General features: G+C 42.1%; 4 protein-coding genes across 5 annotated transcripts; all 4 read left to right on the forward strand.

Moving 5' to 3' along the window:
• Nucleotide 1: 1 nt before the first annotated feature.
• sart1 (spliceosome associated factor 1, recruiter of U4/U6.U5 tri-snRNP) lies at nt 2-2,752 on the forward strand. The gene is made up of 2 exons (XM_079552728.1): nt 2-118; nt 292-2,752. Exon 2 carries the CDS (start codon nt 322-324, stop codon nt 2,623-2,625), a length of 2,304 nt encoding a protein of 767 aa, XP_079408854.1. The 5' UTR covers nt 2-118; nt 292-321; the 3' UTR covers nt 2,626-2,752.
• Nucleotides 2,753-3,116: 364 nt separating this feature from the next.
• LOC306960615 (oxysterol-binding protein 1-like) lies at nt 3,117-10,933 on the forward strand. Of its 2 annotated transcripts, XM_079553069.1 has the most exons (17): nt 3,117-3,264; nt 3,832-3,996; nt 4,074-4,282; nt 4,370-4,532; nt 4,611-4,722; nt 5,209-5,407; nt 5,485-5,590; nt 5,676-5,739; nt 5,831-5,998; nt 6,558-6,803; nt 6,986-7,106; nt 7,309-7,412; nt 7,489-7,584; nt 7,935-8,119; nt 8,198-8,427; nt 8,694-8,741; nt 9,569-10,933. In XM_079553069.1, exons 2-17 carry the CDS (start codon nt 3,863-3,865, stop codon nt 9,709-9,711), a joined length of 2,328 nt encoding a protein of 775 aa, XP_079409195.1. In that variant the 5' UTR covers nt 3,117-3,264; nt 3,832-3,862; the 3' UTR covers nt 9,712-10,933. The 2 variants fall into 2 exon arrangements, with proteins under 2 accessions (XP_079409195.1, XP_079409196.1); XM_079553070.1 differs by lacking the exon at nt 8,694-8,741.
• Nucleotides 10,934-11,138: 205 nt separating this feature from the next.
• On the forward strand, nt 11,139-16,089 carry casp3a (caspase 3, apoptosis-related cysteine peptidase a). Its single transcript, XM_079554172.1, has 6 exons — nt 11,139-11,328; nt 11,543-11,688; nt 13,545-13,673; nt 14,753-14,928; nt 15,054-15,165; nt 15,246-16,089. The coding sequence occupies exons 1-6, from the start codon at nt 11,270-11,272 to the stop codon at nt 15,473-15,475; spliced, it is 852 nt and encodes a 283-aa protein (XP_079410298.1). The 5' UTR covers nt 11,139-11,269; the 3' UTR covers nt 15,476-16,089.
• A 1,241-nt stretch (nt 16,090-17,330) lies between these two features.
• On the forward strand, nt 17,331-17,865 carry LOC306961034 (storkhead-box protein 1-like; the record flags this gene model as incomplete). The annotated part of the gene is made up of 1 exon (XM_079553642.1): nt 17,331-17,865. Exon 1 carries the CDS (start codon nt 17,536-17,538, stop codon nt 17,863-17,865), a length of 330 nt encoding a protein of 109 aa, XP_079409768.1. The 5' UTR covers nt 17,331-17,535.
• Nucleotides 17,866-22,412: the final 4,547 nt, after the last annotated feature.

Consider the following 22,412-nt stretch of genomic DNA (forward strand, 5'->3'; position numbering starts at 1 on the left):
GTCGGCTGTCGGAAGTGGAACGCACTTTCACCGGAAGTTCTCCTGAAGTATATTATTTTCGTTCGTCGTTCGTTCCAGCTATCTCAATCGACCCAGGGAAGAGAACTTTGAAATCAATGTAAGAAGGGGAATCATATCCCATTTTTTCGTTTGTGCTATTTCGCTATTTAGACTCTAGCCATCGTGATCCATTCATACGTTAAGATACGCGTGCTATTTCTCGTTTAGCCTGATAGCTAACGCGAGCAAGCTAACGTGGCGTCTTTCATACAAGTTGTGTTTGTGTTTTAGATTCTGCTGTGTTAACTACCAGCAACAACAATGGGATCTTCGAAGAAACACAAGGAGAAGAGCAGAGACAAGGACAATGAGGAGCGGCGTAGAGAGCACAAAAAGCACCGTCATAAGGACCGAGAGGAACGAGACAGCGGTGGTCGGGAGAAAGAGAAACGCAGGCGCTCCAGGTCCCGGGAGAGAAGTGGCCGTGAAAGCCGCAAAGGTGAGCGCACCGGCGGGGAGCCTCGAGTTAAAAAGGAGAAGCTTGACCTTGGATATGAAGACAATAAGACAGACACCTATGAGCCCAAATCGGCTGGTGGAGACGCGTCCCTTAGCATTGAGGAGACAAATAAACTTCGAGCAAAGCTTGGCCTTAAGCCTCTGGACCTCGGTGAAAGTAAAAAAGAACTGGGGACCAAAGAGGATCCTGTTGTGGCAGAGACCATAAACCCTGTTACAATAAAGCAGCAAAAAGAAATTCGAGAGAAGCTTGCAGCTCTGAAAGAAAAACGTATCCTAAATCAAAAACTGGGAAAAGTTAAAACCTTAGCAGGGGAGGACTGGCTCGACGATACTGCTGCCTGGGTTGCGCAAACTCGAAAACTGGAAAAAGAAAAAGAATTGGCTGAAAAAAGGGCCAAGCTCCTGGAAGAGATGGATCAAGAGTTTGGTGTCAGCGATCTTGTTGAGGAAGAATTTGGACACGGCAGAAAAGAGACATACTCGGCTCGAGACTTGAGGGGACTCAAAGTACAGCACAAGACGGAATCCTTTTCTGAGGGTCAGACGGTTATCTTGACCTTACAAGACAAAGGGGTGCTAGATGAAGAGGAAGATACTCTTGTAAATGTGGGACTGATTGACAGAGAAAAAGCTGAGAAAAATGTGGAGCTTAAAAAGAAAAAGCCTGACTATAAACCTTACGAGGAAGAAGAAAATATAGACGACATGATCACATTCAAATCCCACTCCGTGCTGTCTAAGTATGATGAGGAGATTGAGGGGGAAAAGAAAAAGAGCTTTCGCCTCGGTGCTCTGGGATTTGCTGACGGTGAGCGGGAGAGAGAGCTCCAGGCCATGAAAGAAACTCTCCGAAGTCAGGCCCAATCTCTGGATATGCCCTCTCTTATTCTGGCCTCTGAATACTACACTGAACAGGAAATGGTGGGCTTTAAAAAGACAAAGCGCCGCATCAAGAAGATCAGAAAGAGGGAGAGGGCAGTAAGTGACTTGCTCCCGGATGACACGCGTAGCTCTGATTTTGGCTCCAGGACAAGAGGAAGAGGACGCGGAGAGCTTGATGGCGATGACAAAGTTAAGGTGGATGAGACGGTAATAATAAATGAAATTCCTCTACTGTCTGATGATGTAAGAATGGCTGAAATGGATATAAGTGATGAAGATGACTTTACGCCTCCTGAACCAACTGTGATTGAAGAGGACGAGGCCGAGCAGGAGCTGCATAAACAGCTGGAGAAGCAGAGGAAGCTTAGGCAAAAACAGCTCCTCAAAGATTCTGGGGAGAAGGTAGCAGAGCAGGTCAAACAGATGGAGAAATCTGATGCAGATAATGATGCAGAGAAAAAAAACAACATTGTGTTCAACGCTACATCTGAGTTTTGCAGAACGCTGGGTGACATTCCAACCTATGGTCTCTCCGGTAACAGAGAGGACCAAGAGGACATCATGGACTTTGAACAGGAGGAAGAGAAAGATGATAATGGAGACTCCGATGCAGACATGGATGAAAATGTGGGCTGGAGCACAGTCAACTTGGATGAAGAGCAAAAACAGCCAGATTTTTCTACGGCCTCCACCACTATTCTGGACGAGGAGCCTATAGTCAACTCTGGCCTTGCTGCTGCTTTGCTTCTGTGTAAAAACAAAGGCTTGTTGGACACTCAAATGCAGAAAGTGGCTCGCGTGAAAGCAACAAAGGGCGCCTTACCCAATGACAACTACTGCATTGAAGACAAAATGGGCTTTGATGACAAGTACAGCCGCAGAGAAGAATACAGGGGATTTACACAAGATTTCAAGGAGAAAGATAGTTATAAACCAGAAGTAAAGATTGAGTATGTGGATGAATCGGGGCGTAAACTCACTCCAAAAGAAGCTTTCAGGCAACTTTCCCATCGTTTCCATGGAAAAGGATCTGGAAAGATGAAGACAGAAAGAAGGATGAAGAAGTTGGAGGAAGAGGCGCTGCTGAAGAAGATGAGCAGCAGTGACACGCCTCTGGGAACAGTCGCCCTGCTACAAGAAAAACAGAAGTCTCAAAAGACGCCATACATTGTGCTAAGTGGGAGTGGGAAGAGCATGAATGCAAACAACATAACAAAGTAAATACAAAGAAGAAACAAACTGATCTGTAAAATATCACCTAGTGATGTAAAGTGATTTCATTTTTAGACATTAATAAACAGTGATTATGTGTTGTGTGTATTAAAGATTGATGGCAAATTGTTCATTAAATTCGTTGACATATTAGGTTGTGGAATCTTTTTGACAGATTGAGAATCAGCAACTCTTTATGAAAATAATATGTTACATTTACATGGTATCTTATCACAGATAGCTTGAGTTTAGAACCCAAATTCACATTTCCAGTGTATACAAATCAAATGTATTTATATAGTGCATTTAATAACAACTGTTTTATACATCTCATATCTCAATAAAATAAAATTTAAAAAATCGTATTTTTTGCAGGCTTTAGATTTGTCTTTGAGAACACGAGCTCTTTCATATACACTTCCAATATATTCATTCATTCTAGCCTTTATGTAATTTCACTGAGATTAAGAATCTCTTACAAGAGCGCCCTGGGTACAAATATGTGGAACCAATGTAGAGGGCCCTTTTGTCAGTTGCACAACTTGCACTCTCTGTAGTAAAATGGCTAGCTAAGCTAATGCTAGCAAGTAATCTGAGAGTACTGTCCGTGCATGCCCTGCTGTATGGATGAAATTCCTCTTAACAACGGTAAGACTTTACCAAAATGCAACATATTCTCTATTTGGATAAAACACTGAGAGAGAGTTGGGTGGACTCTTCATCTTTGACGTGACAGCCTGTTTGACAGCTTCCTGTTGTTGCCTGTGAGCTAAGCTAAGCTAGCATAGAGCTTAATGACGGGGCGATGTTTTAAGTAGTTTTAACGTTTTCACACATTTTATCGCAACGGTCTGTGTGCCGTTTATTCATCTCTATATCTTTACAATCTAAATATGTATTATTTTTTTTTGAAGGGAAGTAGTTTCGTGCTTTTAGCGCATATGCTAAGGATAACAAGTGAACACTAACACAAGAACTTAAGCCTCACTTTGGCACAAATAGGGCATTCTTGACAGATCAAGTGTTTATTTTAAACAGGAAGAAAGACTGCCCGTTTCTCAATAGTGAAGGATATGTATGTAAGGAATTGTCTTGAACATATTTTTATGTAGATTACAATTTATATCTGGGGTTTACTGTGCCTCTTGTTATTAATAATAACTATATATAAAACCTACCCTGTAATCGTAGCAAATTAACTTAATGAACTCTTAGAATCTGACAAGTGACAACAGAGACTGCTGAGATGTCAGAGGCTAAACCCCCCACCCCAACCCCTGGGGACATGTACAAAGGCTGGCTCTTCAAATGGACCAACTATATAAAAGGATACCAGAGACGGTGGTTTGTCCTGAGCAATGGCCTCTTGTCCTATTACAGGTGAGTCAGTAAATACTTTAAGCAGGTACATGTTTATTTGCATGTATTGTTACACGTGTGTGTGTCTCCTCATCCAGGACACAGGCAGAAATGGGCCACACGTGCCGGGGCACCATCAATTTAGCCACAGCTAATATTGCTGTGGAAGACTCATGCAATTTTGTCATTTCCAACGGTGGAGCGCAGACGTACCACCTAAAGGCCAGCTCAGAGATTGAGCGGCAGCGCTGGATCACTGCTCTGGAGCTTGCCAAGGCAAAAGCCGTGCGCATGCAAGCCGAATCTGGTGAGCAATAATACATTGTCTTATATGTTTCAGGGTCCTAAAATGACTCCTTCTTTTAAAATTGTTTATTTTTCTCTTCTCCCTTAGATGACTCAGGTGATGATTTTTCATTGCTGGCCCCTTCTCCTGAACAGACAGGGTTAAGTCGCAATTCCGAAATTCAGACCACACTTCGAACGCTCAACAGCAAAGTAGAGGACCTAGCTACTTGCAATGACCTAATTGTCAAGCACGGCTCTGCACTTCAAAGGTGTGAGATGAGCTTTGAATTGAGACACTCACATTAACAGTGCACCAATTATTCAGTATCTTTTTATTTTACACACAGGTCTTTGTCTGAACTCGAAGCCATTCGTGCTAGTGGAGACCCAAGTGAAAAGATCCGACAAGTTACAGAGAGGGCTACGCTGTTTAGAATCACCTCTAACGCCATGATTAATGTAAGTTTGGAGTAAGCATTCTCAACTATAGGACAAATGGCATTAACAAATATGTTAGGCATAATTGGCATCGAATATTCAATCCATTCTCAATTTAAAAAAGATAGACAGATAAATAGTTGCAACAGCTCACTCAGACATAACAGGAAATCATGCAATTAAACGCATTGCAGTTAGTTTATAAAGTACTTTTTTGTTTATGGTTATTTTTGTAAAGACTTCCCTACCTTTTTTGCCTTGTGGACTCTTTGACCCTTTCATTTGTACTCCGTGTATCCCCTACTTTAAGGTTCAAACAATTTAGAAAGTGATCATTTCAAAGTTCAGATTTATTTGTAAAAAAGATGCTCTAAATGAATAAATAAAAACTGCTTGGAATGCACACTTTACAGGAACATCCTTTTTAAATAGATTTTTAACAACATGTTCAAATACATTTAAGTCGTTCCCATAGAATTAATTGTTTTGTGCGTTTTCTTCCACCAGGCTTGTCGAGACTTCCTCTTACTGGCCCAGACCCACAGCCGGCGGTGGCAGAAAGCTATACAGACCGAGCGAGAACAGAAGATCCGCTTAGAGGAGACTCTGGAGCAGCTAGCCAAACAGCACAACCACCTGGAGAGGGCTTTTAGAGGAGCCACTGTTGTGCCTAATTCATGCAGCAACCCCTCTCTAGCAGCGAAAAGTAAACGCGGAGATTCCATTTCTGGCTCCGTGAGCAAATCCCCGAAATATTTCTCAACCTCTTTCGTGTGATTGCAGGCACTTCATCGGGGAAAGGCGACGCAAGCGACGAGGATGATGACAATGAGTTTTATGATGCAATGGAGGAGTTTATCACTGTCCCCGCGGACCCCAAATATCACAAGTTAATATGCCAGATCGCTATACGACATTTGATGCAAAGCTTGTAAAATATTTTAAGCACTTTTTGTTTTGCTTTGTTTCTTTAGGAGATCGAGCAGCAATGTCAGTGGCATCAGTTGCGAGACGGGAATGGATGACCAGTCGGTGAACGTAAGTCTTTGGCTGCACAATTAATCGCAGTCAAAGCAAACCCGTGACAAATGTTTTGAGTTGTGAATTCACACATGTGGTCTTTGTCCAGTTTGATGAGCTGTCCCTGGCGTCAAATCCAGACTCTCCACAATCTCTGGAGCTGGAGCCCGTCAGACAAAGACGGACTCGTATCCCAGACAAGCCAAATTATTACCTGAACTTGTGGAGCATCATGAAGAACTGTATCGGGAAAGAGCTCTCCAAGATACCAATGCCTGTAAGTAGCATGCAGGAATTGTAGGAAGCAATGTAGTGTAACACCGACCAAGGACAATAAACAATGAATCTGGCAAATTTTACATGTAATAAGCCTGCCATGTCTTAGTATATCAACAATGGCAATTCCAGCTGTGCTAATAAGTTTGATCAAACCAGGCTGGGGAAATTTACATTACATGAATAACCCTGTCCATCAGTCAAAGCAATTTTACATGAAACTATGAAAAGCATTGCATTTCCGTTTTCTTCAATGATTTTGGTTTGTTGCATTATATACATTGTCACATTATTGGGAAAAATATGTTTTAGATGTAGACTGTTATTTGAGAGGGGCTTATACTATTATTTTGACCTCACAAGAACGTCACATGGAAACTATCAATTATTGGCTGGATATTACAGTTATTTTTGAGCTCAGTGAGTTCAAACCCAGCCCTATTTACTTGACCCATGTATCCTCCTCAATGCTTGTGTGTCTTGTATTGGCATATTTCAGTCTCCTCTCAAATATCAGTGCTCCTGGACCTGTTTCAAATCCGTCCCTCGTGCCTCTGCAGGTAAATTTCAACGAACCCCTGTCCATGCTGCAACGTCTGTCCGAAGACCTGGAGTATTACGAGCTCCTGGACAAGGCGGCCAAGTGTCACAGCTCTTTAGAACAGATGTGTTACGTGGCCGCGTTCACCGTCTCCTCGTACTCCACCACCGTTCACCGCACAGGAAAACCTTTCAACCCACTGCTGGGAGAGACGTTCGAGCTCGACAGGCTCAAAGAGAGCGGCTACCGTTCTCTGTGTGAACAAGTATGTCGACCTTGTACATTGTTCTATTGCTCTCAAGTAGACATTGACATTAGTGTTGCAGACTATACATAATAACACAGGAATAAATAAAAGTGCATGGATACTTCCTGATGGCGCTGTGTTGTATGTAAACCACCACTAACCACTGCCTTAGTCAAATATTGTGGCCTAATTTTCCTCAGGTGAGTCATCATCCACCAGCTGCAGCTCATCACGCGTTCTCTGAAAAAGGCTGGACCCTGAGACAGGAAATTACTCTGGCCAGCAAGTTCAGAGGGAAATATCTCTCCATCATGCCTTTGGGTGAGTGTAGAAATAAAATCTCACCAACTCTCACGGCACATGCCACTTATCAAACTCATGGTTCGGACAGTAGTGGCCTCTGGCTCATTATGAAGACCATGCATACTACAAACCCCACAATACATTGCTTCTGATCATATGGAGGACTATGATTCCTGTTTAAGAAATTAAATCATGTTTTATTTTATGATTGATTCTCTAGGTTCGATACAATGTCTGTTTGACAAAAGTAAGAATCATTATTCCTGGAAGAAGGTGACCACAACTGTACACAACATTATTGTTGGAAAATTATGGATTGATCAGGTAAGAAATTATAGATTTTATCTGGTCCGACCTACAAAGTGCATTTTTCCTGAACGTCTCTGTTTACATATTTCAGTCTGGTGAGATAGATGTGGTGAACCATAAGACAGGAGACCGCTGTCATCTCAAGTTTACGCCCTACAGTTACTTCTCCAGAGATGTTCCGAGAAAAGTAAGGTTTCCATCTGCTTGCTTTAGTTCCAGTTTTTTCCAATTTACTTTCATTTTATTTTGATAATAAATTTGAATTTAGTTTTATTACTGGCTTAGACGACCTAGTTCTGTTCATTCTCTTTTGCTCAACAAAGATATGTTGAGAATTATTCATTGTTTTAGTATTCCTTGATTACTTTTGATTTAATCAGCAAAAATGATACGTTGACAAGAACTATAATGAAATGTATGTCGACAAAATTCTCATTGTTCAGCACTTTGTTTATACTGAGTTAACTAAGTATTCGTTACTTCTGACTGCAGGGATATTATGTGCATTCATTAAGATCCATTCTTGTTTTATTCCAGGTTACAGGTGTAGTGACAGATAAAGATGGGAAGGCTCACTATGTGCTGTCAGGAACCTGGGATGGAAAGATGGAGCTGAGCAAAGTGATGCAAAGCAGCGTCGGTGAGAACGGGACCGAGGGCAAACAGAGGACTGTGTACCAAACACTGAAACCCAAAGAAATCTGGAGGAAGAACTCATTACCGTACGCTCTGAATAGTTTACGCCGTTACACTAGCGATCTCTCGAGATGTTGATTTTTGTTACGCTCTCATGGTTACAGTGAGGGAGCAGAGAACATGTATTACTTCTCCTCACTCGCACTGACGCTGAACGAGCAAGAGGAGGGCGTGGCACCCACAGACAGCCGGCACCGTCCCGACCAGAGGCTGATGGAGGACGGGCGCTGGGACGAGGCCAACGCGGAGAAGCAGAGGCTGGAGGAGAAACAGCGCATCGCCCGGAGAGAGAGGGAGCGGGAGGCTGTAAAGCCCAGCAACACTCCGGAGGAAGGTAGGGAGACAGGAGCGTAGTTTTTAGGCAGGTCAGTCAGCAGCGGTTAGGTCATCTTGTATCTGTGCTTCATCACTAAGCTGCTGATAGGGATTTCATTCATGACTCTTCTCTAACATGCAAGTACTTCAGTGATTTACCCTTAGAGTGCATAATAATGCCATGGTAGTTTAGTAGTGTGTGTTTTTTTTGTATAATAGACTTATGTTTGATCAAACTGTCTCATTCATACTTTCCATACCTTCATTCGTTTCTGCTTAACTCAGCTGATCCAGTGGAGCCCGGCACTCAACCAAGTGAGGTTTCTGATGAAAGCAAGTACATTTCACCTCATTTTGTGTGTCATTAAGTAGACACTTTGTGTAGCTTTGTAGCAGAAAATAAAAGTGATCTTGTTGGCTAAATAAGTGAGTGAGCTAAGATTTGTGCATTATACTGTATTTTGCATACAATGCTACACAAAGTAATTGAACAATACACTTTTCATTGTCTTTTCTGCTGGTGTGCAGCTGACCCAGAGGACTCTCCCCCTCTAACACCTGTTGCATGCAAGTAGCCCCTCACATTTGACATGTTTTATCAATCAATTCAACATCATTTTACATCAGAACATCATCCTTCAATTTCTTTTCTAGCCCCATACGGACCATCTCTCTCTTGCCAAAGCAAGTATCCTATACATATACGTAGCATAATACTTACAGAGCAGGACCTTACTTACACTTTTATTTTCTCTTTGTACTTCTTGGTAACTTCTGTGTCACAGTGGAAGGCACGGAAGGTCACTATGGAGCCCATGTTAAAAGCAAGTACTGTAGGCTGATAGACTAGTGAACTAGGTTTAGAATTTACTTAAGAAATGGTTGCCCCTGATCCCATGTCACTCTTAGTTCTTCAGCTGAATTAGAGTCAGTCTAGTGCAGCCAAATATTTATTTTATGCATTTGTGTTCCAATGCAGAAACCAAATCTATTTATTATTCCTTAAACTTTTTTTATTAAATAAAACAAAATAAAAAATACTAAAAGGCTTGTATATATCATACTACAACTGTCTGTATAAATGTGACCATGTTCTAGTTTAGTGGGTAATGTACCTGAAAACTATTTTACAAACGTGCATATGGTTTTGTTGTTTGCAGGCACCCACCCAGATAATTATCAGTCAATGTGGTTTGAGAAGATAACTGACCCAGTGTCTGGGGAGACCTTACATGTCTACAAAGGAGGCTACTGGGAAACCAAGGACCAAGCCACCTGGGACATATGCCCTGACATCTTCTAACTGTCGACATCACGAAAAGGTGACAGGAGAGAACAACGCTGTAGCCCCACTGCCGAGCAGCTCTTACACCATTTTCTGTTCTCTTCCAGCTGTGAGAGTCACAAGGCACTTTTTCAGCTCTATGGAATCACGGCCGCACCCATCACAGACAGGTGTCTGTTCAAATTAAAGTCGATTATTAATTATAGCAAATTCTTCTTACGGCTGCTAATCTTCTTTTTCTGTATCATTTAACTTCAATGTTGTGATATCGACTTTTGAACACTTAAATTGCTTCTAATGAGTAGAACATAGAACGAACATGCAGCCTCCCACTGAAGATTTCACTGGATTTTGTCAGTTATTTCATGTGATTACACACATTTATGTAAATGCTTTGTGAATTTTGCAAAGCTCTGTAATTCGTTTTACTATTCACCTTTGTGAGGTTGCTTTTCCAGACCAGGGCTGATGATAATGTTAGTGAATGGTATTAAAGCTGTGAGGAGAGGTCTTCCTGACGTCTTGTAAACATTTCAAGCATAGCTTTAATCTGCATTTAGTCCTTTTGTGCTGCACTTGTACATTTTCTAACAGCAATAAGAGTGCCTCTGTGTTCTTCACAAGTGGCATAATGTTCTTGGCATGAGGTGAACTGACATACAGTAACATGACGGTGTCTGTTACCCATTGTTATCAGAGAGGAAGTACTTTTTAAATCTGTATTTGATTTGACATTTTCAAAGTGTACTTAACCAAACACTCAAACTAAATGTAACAACACATTTGTGGAAATATGTGACCTTCATAAATGTTGAACTGACCTGAAGCGGTGAGAGATTTAATGCACTTTGGTTTATTATCCTGAATGACTACTGTAGAGCTGCTCTCCAGCTTAAACTTCTATTAGCACCTCTGTTGACGTTACACTGTCCAGCAGATTTCATTTCTTTGTTTTGTTTAGTTTTTCAAGTTTGTGAAAGTATCTTTAAGTGTGTGTTTGTGTGTGCTGTGACTCTGTGTGCTGATATAATCAGTCTGATCAATCTGATCACTGCCAGGCAGTGCAGCTGTAAGTGACACAATGTAAATGGTTGTTCAATGTAAACATTTGAAATGAAAATCCCAGATATGTTTCTAATATAAAGTTAAGTCAGGGTTAACGCATTAACTTAAATGTGCACTGTCTCAAATTCTCGTTATTTTTCTGTCCTGTTTTTAATGCAGTGTTTTAGCAGTGAATTAAAGTCTAAGTAAAGCGCACACATTGTCTGTCTTCTTTAACATCCTATGATTACTTGACATCTCAATTTAATTTCTACTGCAAACAAAGTGTAGTTAGAGCTGCAGACATGTGACCACTGCCTGTAGTGGAGCGTCCAGCCTACAGGGGTCCCGCCCGCCTCACCCATGCGCGGTGCAGCCAGCGCGTGTGACATCATCAGCATCTTTGTTTACGACCAAAAGGCAGAGCCGGAGAACTAGCTTCACACCTCTCGCCGCTTCACTTCTTTGGCTTTTGGGTGTGTATTAGGAGGCGAAAGCTGTGTGTCTTGCGGCTCAGGACTTGCGCTCAACAATGTCGGGTAATGGACGCGGAGACGATCACACTGATGCAAGAAAAGAGGACGGAAAAGAGTAAGTGTGTTTACTTGAAGCTAACGCGGTCCATTGTCTCTACAGCAGCTACAGGACGTGCAGCTGCTCACAATGTGACAATGTGATCCATTTCAGGACCGCTAGACGTGGATCACAGAAATGTTTCTCAAGTTTACATGCCAGTTTAGGTCGTGCTGAATTTCTATCTGTTCTCTGACACACAATGACACAAGCTAATTGTTCCTGTTATTAGGTCCCCCCGGGGCATTGCATCTCCAGGCGCCGGTGCGGCAGAGGTGGACGCTAAGGCAGCTTCTCACAGCTTCAGGTACAGCCTGGACTATCCCAGCATCGGCCAATGCATCATCATCAACAACAAGAACTTTGACAGGAGGACAGGTAATGCTCCTTCACCTACTCGCCCATGTGTAGAGAAACACAACTAAGTCAACATTCATTTTCATGTGATTGTGAACATTTTGGAAATTCTCGCTGATTATTGTGTCCAACATGTGAGATTTTAAAGATTATTTGTCCTGAATTAGAGGCGGTTAAAGGCACACTGTGTAACATTTTGGGCTGTACTGTTGCCTTCAGCACAAAACATGCTCCTAATGACCAGCTCGACACAGAAAATGTGTAATCAAAGAATGGATGTGGATGACGAACAAGCCTATTTAAATCAAAAATTCTGCTGCGTTTAGTCGACATCTCCATGGAGACGAGCTGGAGACGTACCCGCTCCTGGTAAAGTTACAGTCATGCCTTAGGAGAGCTGAGCCACTCGCAGCAAAGGCACATGTTTGTTTGTCCATTTATGAGGAATTTCAATAAAATCAATGTTTGTATTTCAATATTATTTATTGGGAAAAATGTTGCGCGGTGTGGCTTTAAAGGTAATGCTGGTTTTAAACTGTCTGCTCCTCTCACTATTATGACAAGGGATCCCAATTCAGATGTTTATTGTGCATCCCTGCGCACCAATTAGAGACAAAAGGTTGTTCATTGTATTATGCTGAACAAATGCTGATGGATATGATTGTGACATCTGGCATGTTCTGTGAAATGCTGAATCGGCAAAGACGGATCAGGCTCGCTGTCAGTCAAGATAACAACAGAGAGAAATAAGGTCTTGGTCACTCCATTATGTCAAGAGGCCCGGCGCTTTGTATCATCACCGCTTTAAACATTTATTACGGGTTTCGGTTGCATTTTCCGTCACGGCGCCCTGACTTCATCTCAGATTGATGTGTCTGCGTTTTGAGTCAGTGAGATGATGACCCCCAAGGACAAATGGAGCTTTGTCCAAAACGGTTGACTTGGCTTTACCTATTTTGTGGCACCTGTTGGTTTCAAACAATGGGAAGGAAACCATTGTTGCTGAACAATTGAGGAAAGATCCAAGTGAGATTATTCTGGCAAGTATTTGAAATCAAGATTCAGTTCACAGCGTATGTTAAAACAGGTCTTGGGGCGTCCACTCTTGAGAGAAGACTGAAATATGCACTGTGAGCGAATACAGAATCTCCATGCATTTCAGAACTTGTGTATGGAGGTGTAAACTACAGGATTAGCAGGTTTTGCAGAAAATTGGGACAGGATATTTTACTATCTGCAGAGGACATTACATGACTTCTTCTCAGGTTGCAAACTCTATTCAATTTCCTGATCAATTTTGCAACCCCAACACGTCAGGCCGCTGCACCTGATCAAATGTGACACGGGAAGGAAGCATTCAGCGTGACTCGATGTACGCTTCCAACCACACGGTGAACGTTTTGGTTTCGCAAGTTCCTCCCGAGCCTTGAAGTAGAAGGTAAATGAGTGTGACTCCTGCCTTTCGACGCAGAGATGATCTTTGTGTTTGCTCAGTGAACGCTTGGCTCCACAGGAATGAAGTGTACGGCGCGTTATATGTGACCTTACATGTCTGCCCAAAGGGAATTCAGCGCTTTGTGTTGGAAAAAGCGCAAGTGTCTGCTTTGAAAGAAAGACGAGTGCAAGAAGAGACCTTACTTGGATGTTATCGTGAAGGAGGCGGATTGAAATAGATGGATTACTCAAGCTGATAGAAGAAATAAAGCATGATTTGTGTGTGTTTTCCGTTGTTAAAAGTATACATTATGCATTAAGTGGGTCTTTTAAGTTGGCAGTAAACAATCTCACAGGGACAAGCTTGAGACTGCTCACATGAATCCGCCAGCAGGGCCAGGGAACACTTTTAGAAAAAAATATGCTTTGTGTTCCTCTTTTAGGCATGAACCAGCGGAATGGCACAGACGTCGATGCTGCCAACGCAATGAAGGTCTTTGCCAAGCTGGGTTATAAAGTGAAGGTGTACAATGATCAGTCTGTGGAGCAGATGAAGCAGGTGCTAACAGCTGGTAAGCGCTATCTTTCTTTATTTTTTGCCCATAAATGGATTGACACAATATTGTTTTAGTGATTTGTGTCCACTTGGGCCTAGCCTTTCTCTGATAATAGGCTGTAGTCACTTGTTTACTTAAGAATTAGCTGTCCTTTACAGTCCTGTGCAAGCCTCTCTTATGTACTATAGATGACAATCAACATCACAGAATTTCTATAGGCAAAGGCAAGGCAACTTTATTTACACATTTCGCTCACAAGGAAACTCAAAGCACCTTACAAAAGAAGAAATGCAAAATTACATTCAGGTTAAAGGAACAGGCCGCCGTTTTTCCACACTGAGATATGTTTTTACCTGAGCTTAGACGAGTTGATGTGTACCTGTCTGGTCTTTGTCCCCGTGGAAGAGCTTGGTGGCTTCTAACTTCACCCTGTTTGGGTCCATAGAGGAGAGGCTAAATGCTAACAAGGTAAGACCGTATCTCAGGATGGAAAAACGGTGGCCTTTAAAGTTAAAGGGGCTAGATGCAAGTTAGCCATTTTATACTCACTACTGCCACCTCAGGTCATGCGTGTAACTGCACCTTCTATATTAAGCTCGTGCATGACGGCAATTCGGACCCGAAATAACAACTTTTTGAGTGACAGTGCGGGATTTTAGAGGTAGTTGTGGTGAATATGTCTGGGCTCATTATACACATTAGGACATGGCTGGAACATGTAGGGGGACGAAAATACATATTTTTTACATTTTAAACTCCGTATAGTCCCTTTAAGGCAAAGCACATAAAAAAGCACACAAAAACATCAAGACATGAGAAATACACAGTACATGAGGTCACATGTTGGATTGTTTTCTTGGGTAGGGGAGGGGCACCCCCCTGTCGACTGGAGGGCAAGGGCGGGGGAGTTAAAAAAAGATTATGAACTCAGACGCAGAAGGATTGGGCGCTATACACTTGAAATATTACAGGCTAAATTAAGACCTTGCTGGAATCTGTTTCTTATTCAGTATTTCCCTTCAATAGTTCCGTCTATTGTGTTGGCCTCATATAAAAGCATTTGTGAGATGGCTAATGTAAGACTGTTTTTCCAGTTTCAAAGGAGGACCACAGCAACGCAGCCTCGTTCATCTGTGTGCTGTTGAGTCATGGAGATGAAGGCGTGTTCTTCGGCACAGATGGCTCCGTGGAGCTAAAATTCCTCACGTCACTGTTCAGGGGAGACCGCTGTAAATCTCTCGTAGGGAAGCCCAAACTCTTTTTCATCCAGGTGTGTACAAGTTGAATGTAATAAAAAGAGTAAAAAATTAAAGGAATGTGTACAAGTCAGTACACATAATTATGGGTTATGCGCCTGTCTGACATTACACTGTGTTGTGTGTGTTTACTGCTCAGGCCTGCAGAGGGACTGACCTGGACGCAGGCATTGAGACTGACAGTCCAGACGATGAGGGCGCTAGGATCCCAGTGGAGGCGGACTTCCTGTACGCTTACTCCACAGCCCCAGGTTAGTGATCCCACTGACATCAGCCTAAAGTAGTATTGCATTCACAGTGCTTAGTTAACCCCTCTTTCCTTTACTCGCAGGTTACTACTCCTGGAGGAACACAATGACTGGCTCTTGGTTCATGCAGTCTCTGTACGACATGGTCAGTAAATATGGAAGAGAGCTGGAGCTGCTGCACATCATGACACGTGTCAACCACAAGGTGGCAGTGGAGTTTGAATCTATCTCCAACTCCCCAGGCTTCAATGCGAAGAAGCAGATCCCATGCATTGTGTCAATGCTGACCAAAGAGATGTACTTTACTCCATGATAATGTCAAAACTTAACGTGCATCTGAGCCGCTTTAAGCTTTTGTGAAGCTAAAGCTACATTGTGCCGATGGGAGAAGGTTAATTACTTTTAGTTTTGTTTGAGACTTATTTTACCTTACCAAGAATCCTCTTTGTGTAATGGCTTGGCTTTACAAAGTTTAATCTGTAAGGTGCAGACGGCTGTGGAGGATATTTCTGAAATCAATAAGGACTTTGTGACTTTGTAATGCTATTCTGTTTACTTCTGCACCAGGTCAAGCCGTTTACACTGTATAAACTTATAAACTTCAGGGATTAAAACAAGCCAGTATCATAGGAAACAATACCACATTTAGAATCATGTGCAACTGTTTGAAGGTCTAAACAACCCCCTAGCTCATTTCTGTGCCTATGCTTGAATACACGTCAACATTCAGTGGACTTTGATAATATTTATTAGTCATACCTTAGTTCAGACATCTAGAGTGAACTGAAATGTCCATATGGAAAAACCATGATTATGAGGAACATGTTTTTAATCCTAAGTACATGGTTGACTTGACTTCAAGTTCAAGTTTTACTTGTTTTTTTTGCTGTTAAAGAATGTTCTTGCTGAATACTTCACATTGCTGAGCACATCCTCCTTTTTTAAAGACTTTTACAATTGTCTTGTGAACTGTCTGTTAAATATGTAACTCCATTTTGCATGTGTATTGTGTGTTTTAAGAAGAGATAAAGCACATTAGCCTGGGAACCAGTTTGGGCTTTACAATTACATTAGCTAGAATAATTGACAATCTATTTCTCAACTCAGTGCTTTTACAGGCACTAAATTTCAATCATGCCTGTTTTCTAAACAACTGTCAAATTGGTGAACAAAGTTTTGTAAAGCAGAAACAATAAACGCTATTCACCAGCTGTGTCAGAAAACAGTGGTGTGAATTGTCTTTGATTTGAACGTTTCACTTACATTAGAGTGACTTACATTAGTGCCATCAAATACAGGTAAATGAGTCTTATGGAAGTTAGATTAGATGTGCTATGTTCGATTCTGGCCATTTCATGAGGCATTAGCTCTAAAAAAGAAAAATTGTGGTTGTCAAAAACGCCACCCAGCTGGTCTGGACTATAGAGTAAAAGTTGAACTAGTTAGCCAGTGTTTTACTCTTTAATCTATGGCCAATAGAAAAAAAGATTTGGATTTTATTTTTTATTATATATAGCCGATATATGTTGGTGAAATATAGTACTGTAAGTAAATGTTTTTATCAGTTGTCTTGTCCAGTGGGTTTCAAACATTTCACACCAAGTACATCGCAAGAGCAAGTCAAAATCACTCAAAAGGTTGTAAAATAGACCTAAATTGGATTAACCCCAAAAACACTTAAGTTAGATTTCTTTAATTACAACAAAAAAGTCTAGTATTGCAGGACCCTGAATAACACCTGAAGTAGGCCCTACTGCAGATTGAAACCCGCTGGTCTAGTCTACTAGCCTATATTATGTGTAACCACGGGGCGGCGCCAGAGCTTCTACAGGCCTACTCTTGTAACCACGCCAAGGGTTTTTGTTCTAACATAATTTTACACACTTTTACACACTTGACTTAGTTGGTAGTTTTATTGCTAAACAACGGTATTTTATGCAAGTTTGAGACAATTTACGCGCTTAGAAGTTTGTCCAAAGTAATCCTGTTTTTGGGCCGTTCTTTTTATAACTTTACGCATTAAAACAAGGTAAGTCCATTTGGGTCTGCCGGAGTTAGCCGTGCAGCACTTGAACGCACCGCGCGCCAAGTCCTCGCCTCCTTCCTTCAGTGCCGCTGAAAATAGGCATTAGGATAATGCGCTTTGACAGGGGCCGGTGCGCGCGCGCGGCGTGTCATTGCTGCACTTTTCCTTGTTTTCACCATATACACCTGCTCGACACTTCCATCATGGAGCCCTCCCTCCGTCAACCCGGCGGCTCTTCTGTGCGCTTCAGCTCTTTTCTGCTCTGATCTACAAGGGAATCTGACCCAAACAACAAACCCACGCTACACTTTCTGAATGATCTTTATTAAACTTTTCGCGTATCCACAATGGAGAAGTTCCTGCAGATCGCCCCGCACTCCCTCGCGCTGGTTCTGGGACGAGATGAGCGGAGGAGAGGGAAGGAGGGGGAGAGCTCGGAGCATCACGGCAGCAGCGGCTACGAGGTGTTCGCCAACTTTAAAGCCGTCAACATGCTGCACTTCTGGAACAAGGCGCTCACGCACGCCCTGTCCGAGGTCTTCTTCCTCGGCTGGATCCACGACCGTGTGCTGCTCGTCCAGGGCGAGGAGGCTCAGCTGGAAGTGCTCCGGAGCGGCTGGGTTAGACGGACCCTCAAGCCTCCCCAGGGCTTTGACATCAAGTGCATAGGTGGGTAATGCCTTTGTGGTCGATCCTGCTCTTTTTTTTAATGTCGAATGGTAAAAAAAGAAAAGAAAAGAGGGACCAGGTCAGCAATTTAGCGGGACATTGAAGCATATAAGTCAGTAAAACCTTCTGCACTTTATAGATCACACAGTTTTCAAATAATAAAATCAACTGAGAGCGAGCCAAACATTGTTTTTATATGTCACAGGCTAATTCTACTGTATTATAACACAAATTGCATAGGATATGATCTCAATAGCAGCAACAGTCACCCTATTTTGGGGTGGGATCAATAAAGCTTTCAAAAGTTTTCTTAGCATCGTAGGAATCGAAAGCAGAGAGTTGGTTGAACACTGAGTCAAGTACAATTTACAACGTCCTGAATTATGAGCCAATCCTGGTGCCACCCTAACCTAAATGAGTGCCCCCTCTGAGCCACCCCAATGGAACAAAATCTACGCGCGCCCCTGTCTCAATATGAACCAAAGTAAATCCACTTTGGGATCAAACCAGCCATAAGCCTGGACTAAACCTGGACAACTTGTCTGGGGTAGTAACTTGTTATACTTTAAACAAGCAAGCAAACAAACAACCAAGCAAACAAACAAACAAACAAACAAACAAACAAACAAACAAACAAACAAACAAACAAACAAACAGAAAAGTCTGCATAGCAATTTGAAAACCACTCACTTGAGCTTTATTCAACTTGTTATAAAATAATACATGAGCTTTTTTGAGTACATTAGCAATAGTTTTGCTTTCTTTGACATTTTAAAATGGCCTGCAAATAATCAGGACATTTGAGTCAACAGCAGTACGGGCCATGGCAGTTGGATGGTTTGCATACACCATAGAAACAAGTCAGCCATTGGCTCAGGGTTCCTTTTTGAACCATAATGTAGTGGCATATTTTATTAGAGGCTTCTGTTTTGTTCTCGACTTCTTGATGGTAAGTACAAGCGTTTGCCGTCTGCGCTTTTCTCCATCACTCCTTCTCAACATTTTTCTGCGGCAGCCTGACTCTAGGTTCTATGCCACAAACACTTCGGAGAGTTTATCAGTTTCTATCTAATCAAAGCCTAAGGGAACAGACTAAAGAACAGGTTGCGTTCCCACACATGCTCATCTGAAGTAATTGAGTCTGCAATTTACATCAGAGCAGGGCAGGTTTGGGCAAAAACGTCATGTGCGATCAGCAGGTCTGCCGGAGCCATCCCAGCCTTCAAGCGCATGTAACTGCGTAGACAGATCATAATTATGTCTGGATCAAGTGCGGAGCAGACGTGTGGCCCCCCCAACAATGACCAAGGAGTAGGAAAACGCTGCCACAACTAAAGCGCTTGCCTATTTCCGCAAGTAATGACAGACCCGTGAGCGATTATGCAGTAGATAAAGGTTTTCGAGTGAAGTATTGGGAGGCTTCGTCAGCAACTCGTCATCTCTAGCAGCAGGATGTGCTCTCATAGTGTTCGAGATGGAAGGATCGCGGCTACGGCGCAGAGATGATTAGGTGCAGGCACAATCTCTTAAAGTGAGAGGCAAAACTTTCTCCTCACTTCATTTAAAAGCAACAAAATATCCAGATTTTCTTCTTATGCATGCGATTCTTGTATTCGTGAGTCTTCTCTCAAATTGCATTCAGGTGTTTTCTCATAAATGCCGTTTTCATGTAGTAAGTGCACAAACAAAAGAGATGGAGAGGGGGGGCCAAACAAACGCAAACACCGATAAGCTGTGGAATGTTTATCTAACGGCTAATAACTCACCAAACTGTATAGAGTGGCCATAAGCGGTGGATTTTGGCAGGTCCGCAAGATACAAACTCGTCGCAGTGGCGTTTCCTATGATAGTTTAATGCATTCGCCGAGGTCGCAGTGAGTTATACAGGTTTTTGTCTGACTCATTTTCATCCGGTCTGGAGAGGAGCTGCAAGACAAGCTCAAACATTGTTCAAACCGAGCAATAATTCTTCTCGAGCAGCTTCCGTTAAATTTTGTTTTTAATTTTATCTCATATTCTAGAAAGCCATGGTTTGGAAAGGAGGGTGGAGGATAGTTGTTTGGTAGAATGTCATCAAAACCGCTAAGTATTCTGGGAAAAGGGCAACTTTGCTCAATAATGAAGCAATGGAAATTTTAGAATGTTAGTTCTTTGAATCCATTTGGGCACCACATTGTTCTGTGGATTTGTTTTCTCCTTTTTCTCTTGTCTGTTACTACCGTTTGTCCATGGACGATTTGTGCCCCCATAGAAATCAAAGAAACGGTTCGGGCCCTGCGCTTGTTGCTACAAATGGGCACATAGGGCTCGCCAGCTATTTGTATCATTGAACGTTCCATCCCGGATTCCCAAACAAATGAATGGGGCCAGTCCCTACAAATAAAAGGCATGTTGATTTCACGACATATAAATAAAATGTCTGTGGTTTCTCCATCACTAACATGCGTATCCAAACCACAATAAGCTGAAAACTTCACAGATTCTTCACAGTTATTGTTTAGCTCACATGGCAGCCTTCTAAAGACCAACTTGGTTTTGGTGGTCCTCCCAAATTGAAAAGAACTTTTAAAGGATTTTTTATATATATATTTAACAGGTGTTAAGATCACTACTAGACCCCTTACAGATACAGTAAGTAAGTTATTCCACAGCTGTCTCTTGTTTACTTGTTGTGTCTCGTGTAAATCCATCGGTGGCAGAGTTTGACCAGAGTGTTGAATTTATAACATTCAACCCCCAAACTCTTCAGGAGCCTCACTCGTGCACAAACCCCGCATTCATTGTCGGCAACCATAAAATGCAAGCGGTAGTGACTGCAAAGTTGTAGCACTGGCTATTAAAAGTGAATAACTCCGGGGCCTTTGTATCCGTTAGCAGTTGGTGCACAATAGGCCGAGAGAGTGAAGGAAGGAACAGTGCAGCCAGTGGAAGGAAAAGGAGCGTCCCTGTAGAGAATAGAGGGAAATGTCCACTACCTCCAAAATGTCAGATCAGGAAGGGCCACACTCTGACCCCTTTTAGCGCTCGGCCCAAAGTCTCGGAGTGGTTTAGTGTTTTCAGAACTGGTCCACTGGAGGGCAGCCCATGGCAAAAATAGTGTTGTTTTATAGGAAGTGGGAGCTCTTATACGGTTTCCCACGTTATTTGTAAACCAAGACAACAGGTGTTTTCCAGTCACATACACTGATAGTGAGTTTCAGGCTTACATTGTTAAGTTAATCTGTATGTTTGCATATCCTATTTATACCTGTAATTGTTGTGTTTATTGTTGTGTTAGTGCAGTCATTCTCAACTGGTGATTTGGGATCCAAAAGTGGGATGCAGGTGTTTGCCAATGACTAAATATGACTGTTGGTACATTTTTTTATAATGTCCTATTGCCGTCAACACTTATCATTGATGTTCAAATTGTTATTGACGTCAAATTGCAATGTTTTGTTTAGAAAGTAACAAAATATTATTAATATTTAATATACATTTCTTATTTCTTATTATTTTTATTAATTGTAGTCATGATCTACAATAAATTGTTTCAGTGAAATTAAATAAATGTCAACAGGTATGTTTTGACAATGTATGAGAGGCATTTATAAGTTTTCTTCCGCCTACTCCCTTTGGGAATATTGTTGTTACAAATATAATGGCTTGACCTTGCAGCCCAAATAAACCAAATAAACCAAATTAATATTATATTTGCATCACTGGATTCCAAATCTTCACCAGTTGAGAACTAGCTTGTTAGTGCACTTGGATGTCAACCATTTTTAAGCTATATTATTAATTATAACATACACATTTCTTCAGACACAAAATCCTTTTATTGTTCAACAGCACAACCAGTAAGTTCTCTGCCTTGGTAAAGACTTCCAGCTTTAGTCCCGCTCAAAGATAACAAACAGGCCTCTTGTCTGTGTGCCTTGTGCCAGCCTCTTTTCTCCAGCTACTGTCTCTTTAAGAGAGCAACGCTCAAAGGTAACAGCTATGAGATCATCGGCTTGCGTCGTCATGGCAACAAAGGCTGTTGCAGCACTACTGAGAAATAAAATGGCTGGCCTGGTGTCACTCACCCTCCCTCCTTCCTCCCTCGTCCTGAGCCCTTGGTTCTTTGGTATCGGTGAACCAGAGCAGATTGGTTGTGACACTGTCCCTCTGCCTGGGCGACCTGCTGCGCTCCCCCTCTTTACTCCTTATTCTGTGAGTCAGCTGAGGACCATGCAACAACAAACTTTACTGTTATTAAATCAGCCTCTAGAACACTTCTGTCGAGCTCCACTTTGGATGTGCACCTGCTCATGTTGGTGGAAAACACAGGAAAGATGGTGTGACAACATAACCAGCATCTATTCACAAGGCTTTAACTTTTATTTGTTGGATTCATTCTTATTCTCCTTTTGGTCTTACCTTTCTTGTGGAGCTGTTCCTCGCTTTTTCTTTCTGTCCCATAGACCGGCGGGACTCAAAGGGGGACCTAGGGGGCCAATGTTGGGTTTTCACAAGATGGTGTTTAAGAGACCCCTATATTCATACATTTGTTTACTAGACTTTCAAAAGTTGG

This window comes from Gobius niger, assembly GCF_951799975.1.
Source record: "Gobius niger genome assembly, chromosome: 3".
Lineage (NCBI taxonomy): Eukaryota > Metazoa > Chordata > Actinopteri > Gobiiformes > Gobiidae > Gobius > Gobius niger.

What these genes read in the sequence shown, in the direction of transcription:
- LOC306960615 (XM_079553069.1), top strand. Translation starts at nt 3,863, where the DNA reads ATGTCAGAGGCTAAACCCCCCACCCCAACCCCTGGGGACATGTACAAA. An exon ending in ACCGTTCTCTGTGTGAACAA is followed by an intron (nt 6,804 to 6,985) that starts GTATGTCGACCT and finishes AATTTTCCTCAG; the next exon opens with GTGAGTCATCATCCACCAGC. An exon ending in CAGCAACACTCCGGAGGAAG is followed by an intron (nt 8,428 to 8,693) that starts GTAGGGAGACAG and finishes TGCTTAACTCAG; the next exon opens with CTGATCCAGTGGAGCCCGGC.
- casp3a (XM_079554172.1), top strand. Translation starts at nt 11,270, where the DNA reads ATGTCGGGTAATGGACGCGGAGACGATCACACTGATGCAAGAAAAGAG. An exon ending in CCAAACTCTTTTTCATCCAG is followed by an intron (nt 14,929 to 15,053) that starts GTGTGTACAAGT and finishes TTTACTGCTCAG; the next exon opens with GCCTGCAGAGGGACTGACCT. An exon ending in CGCTTACTCCACAGCCCCAG is followed by an intron (nt 15,166 to 15,245) that starts GTTAGTGATCCC and finishes CTTTACTCGCAG; the next exon opens with GTTACTACTCCTGGAGGAAC.
- sart1 (XM_079552728.1), top strand. Translation starts at nt 322, where the DNA reads ATGGGATCTTCGAAGAAACACAAGGAGAAGAGCAGAGACAAGGACAAT.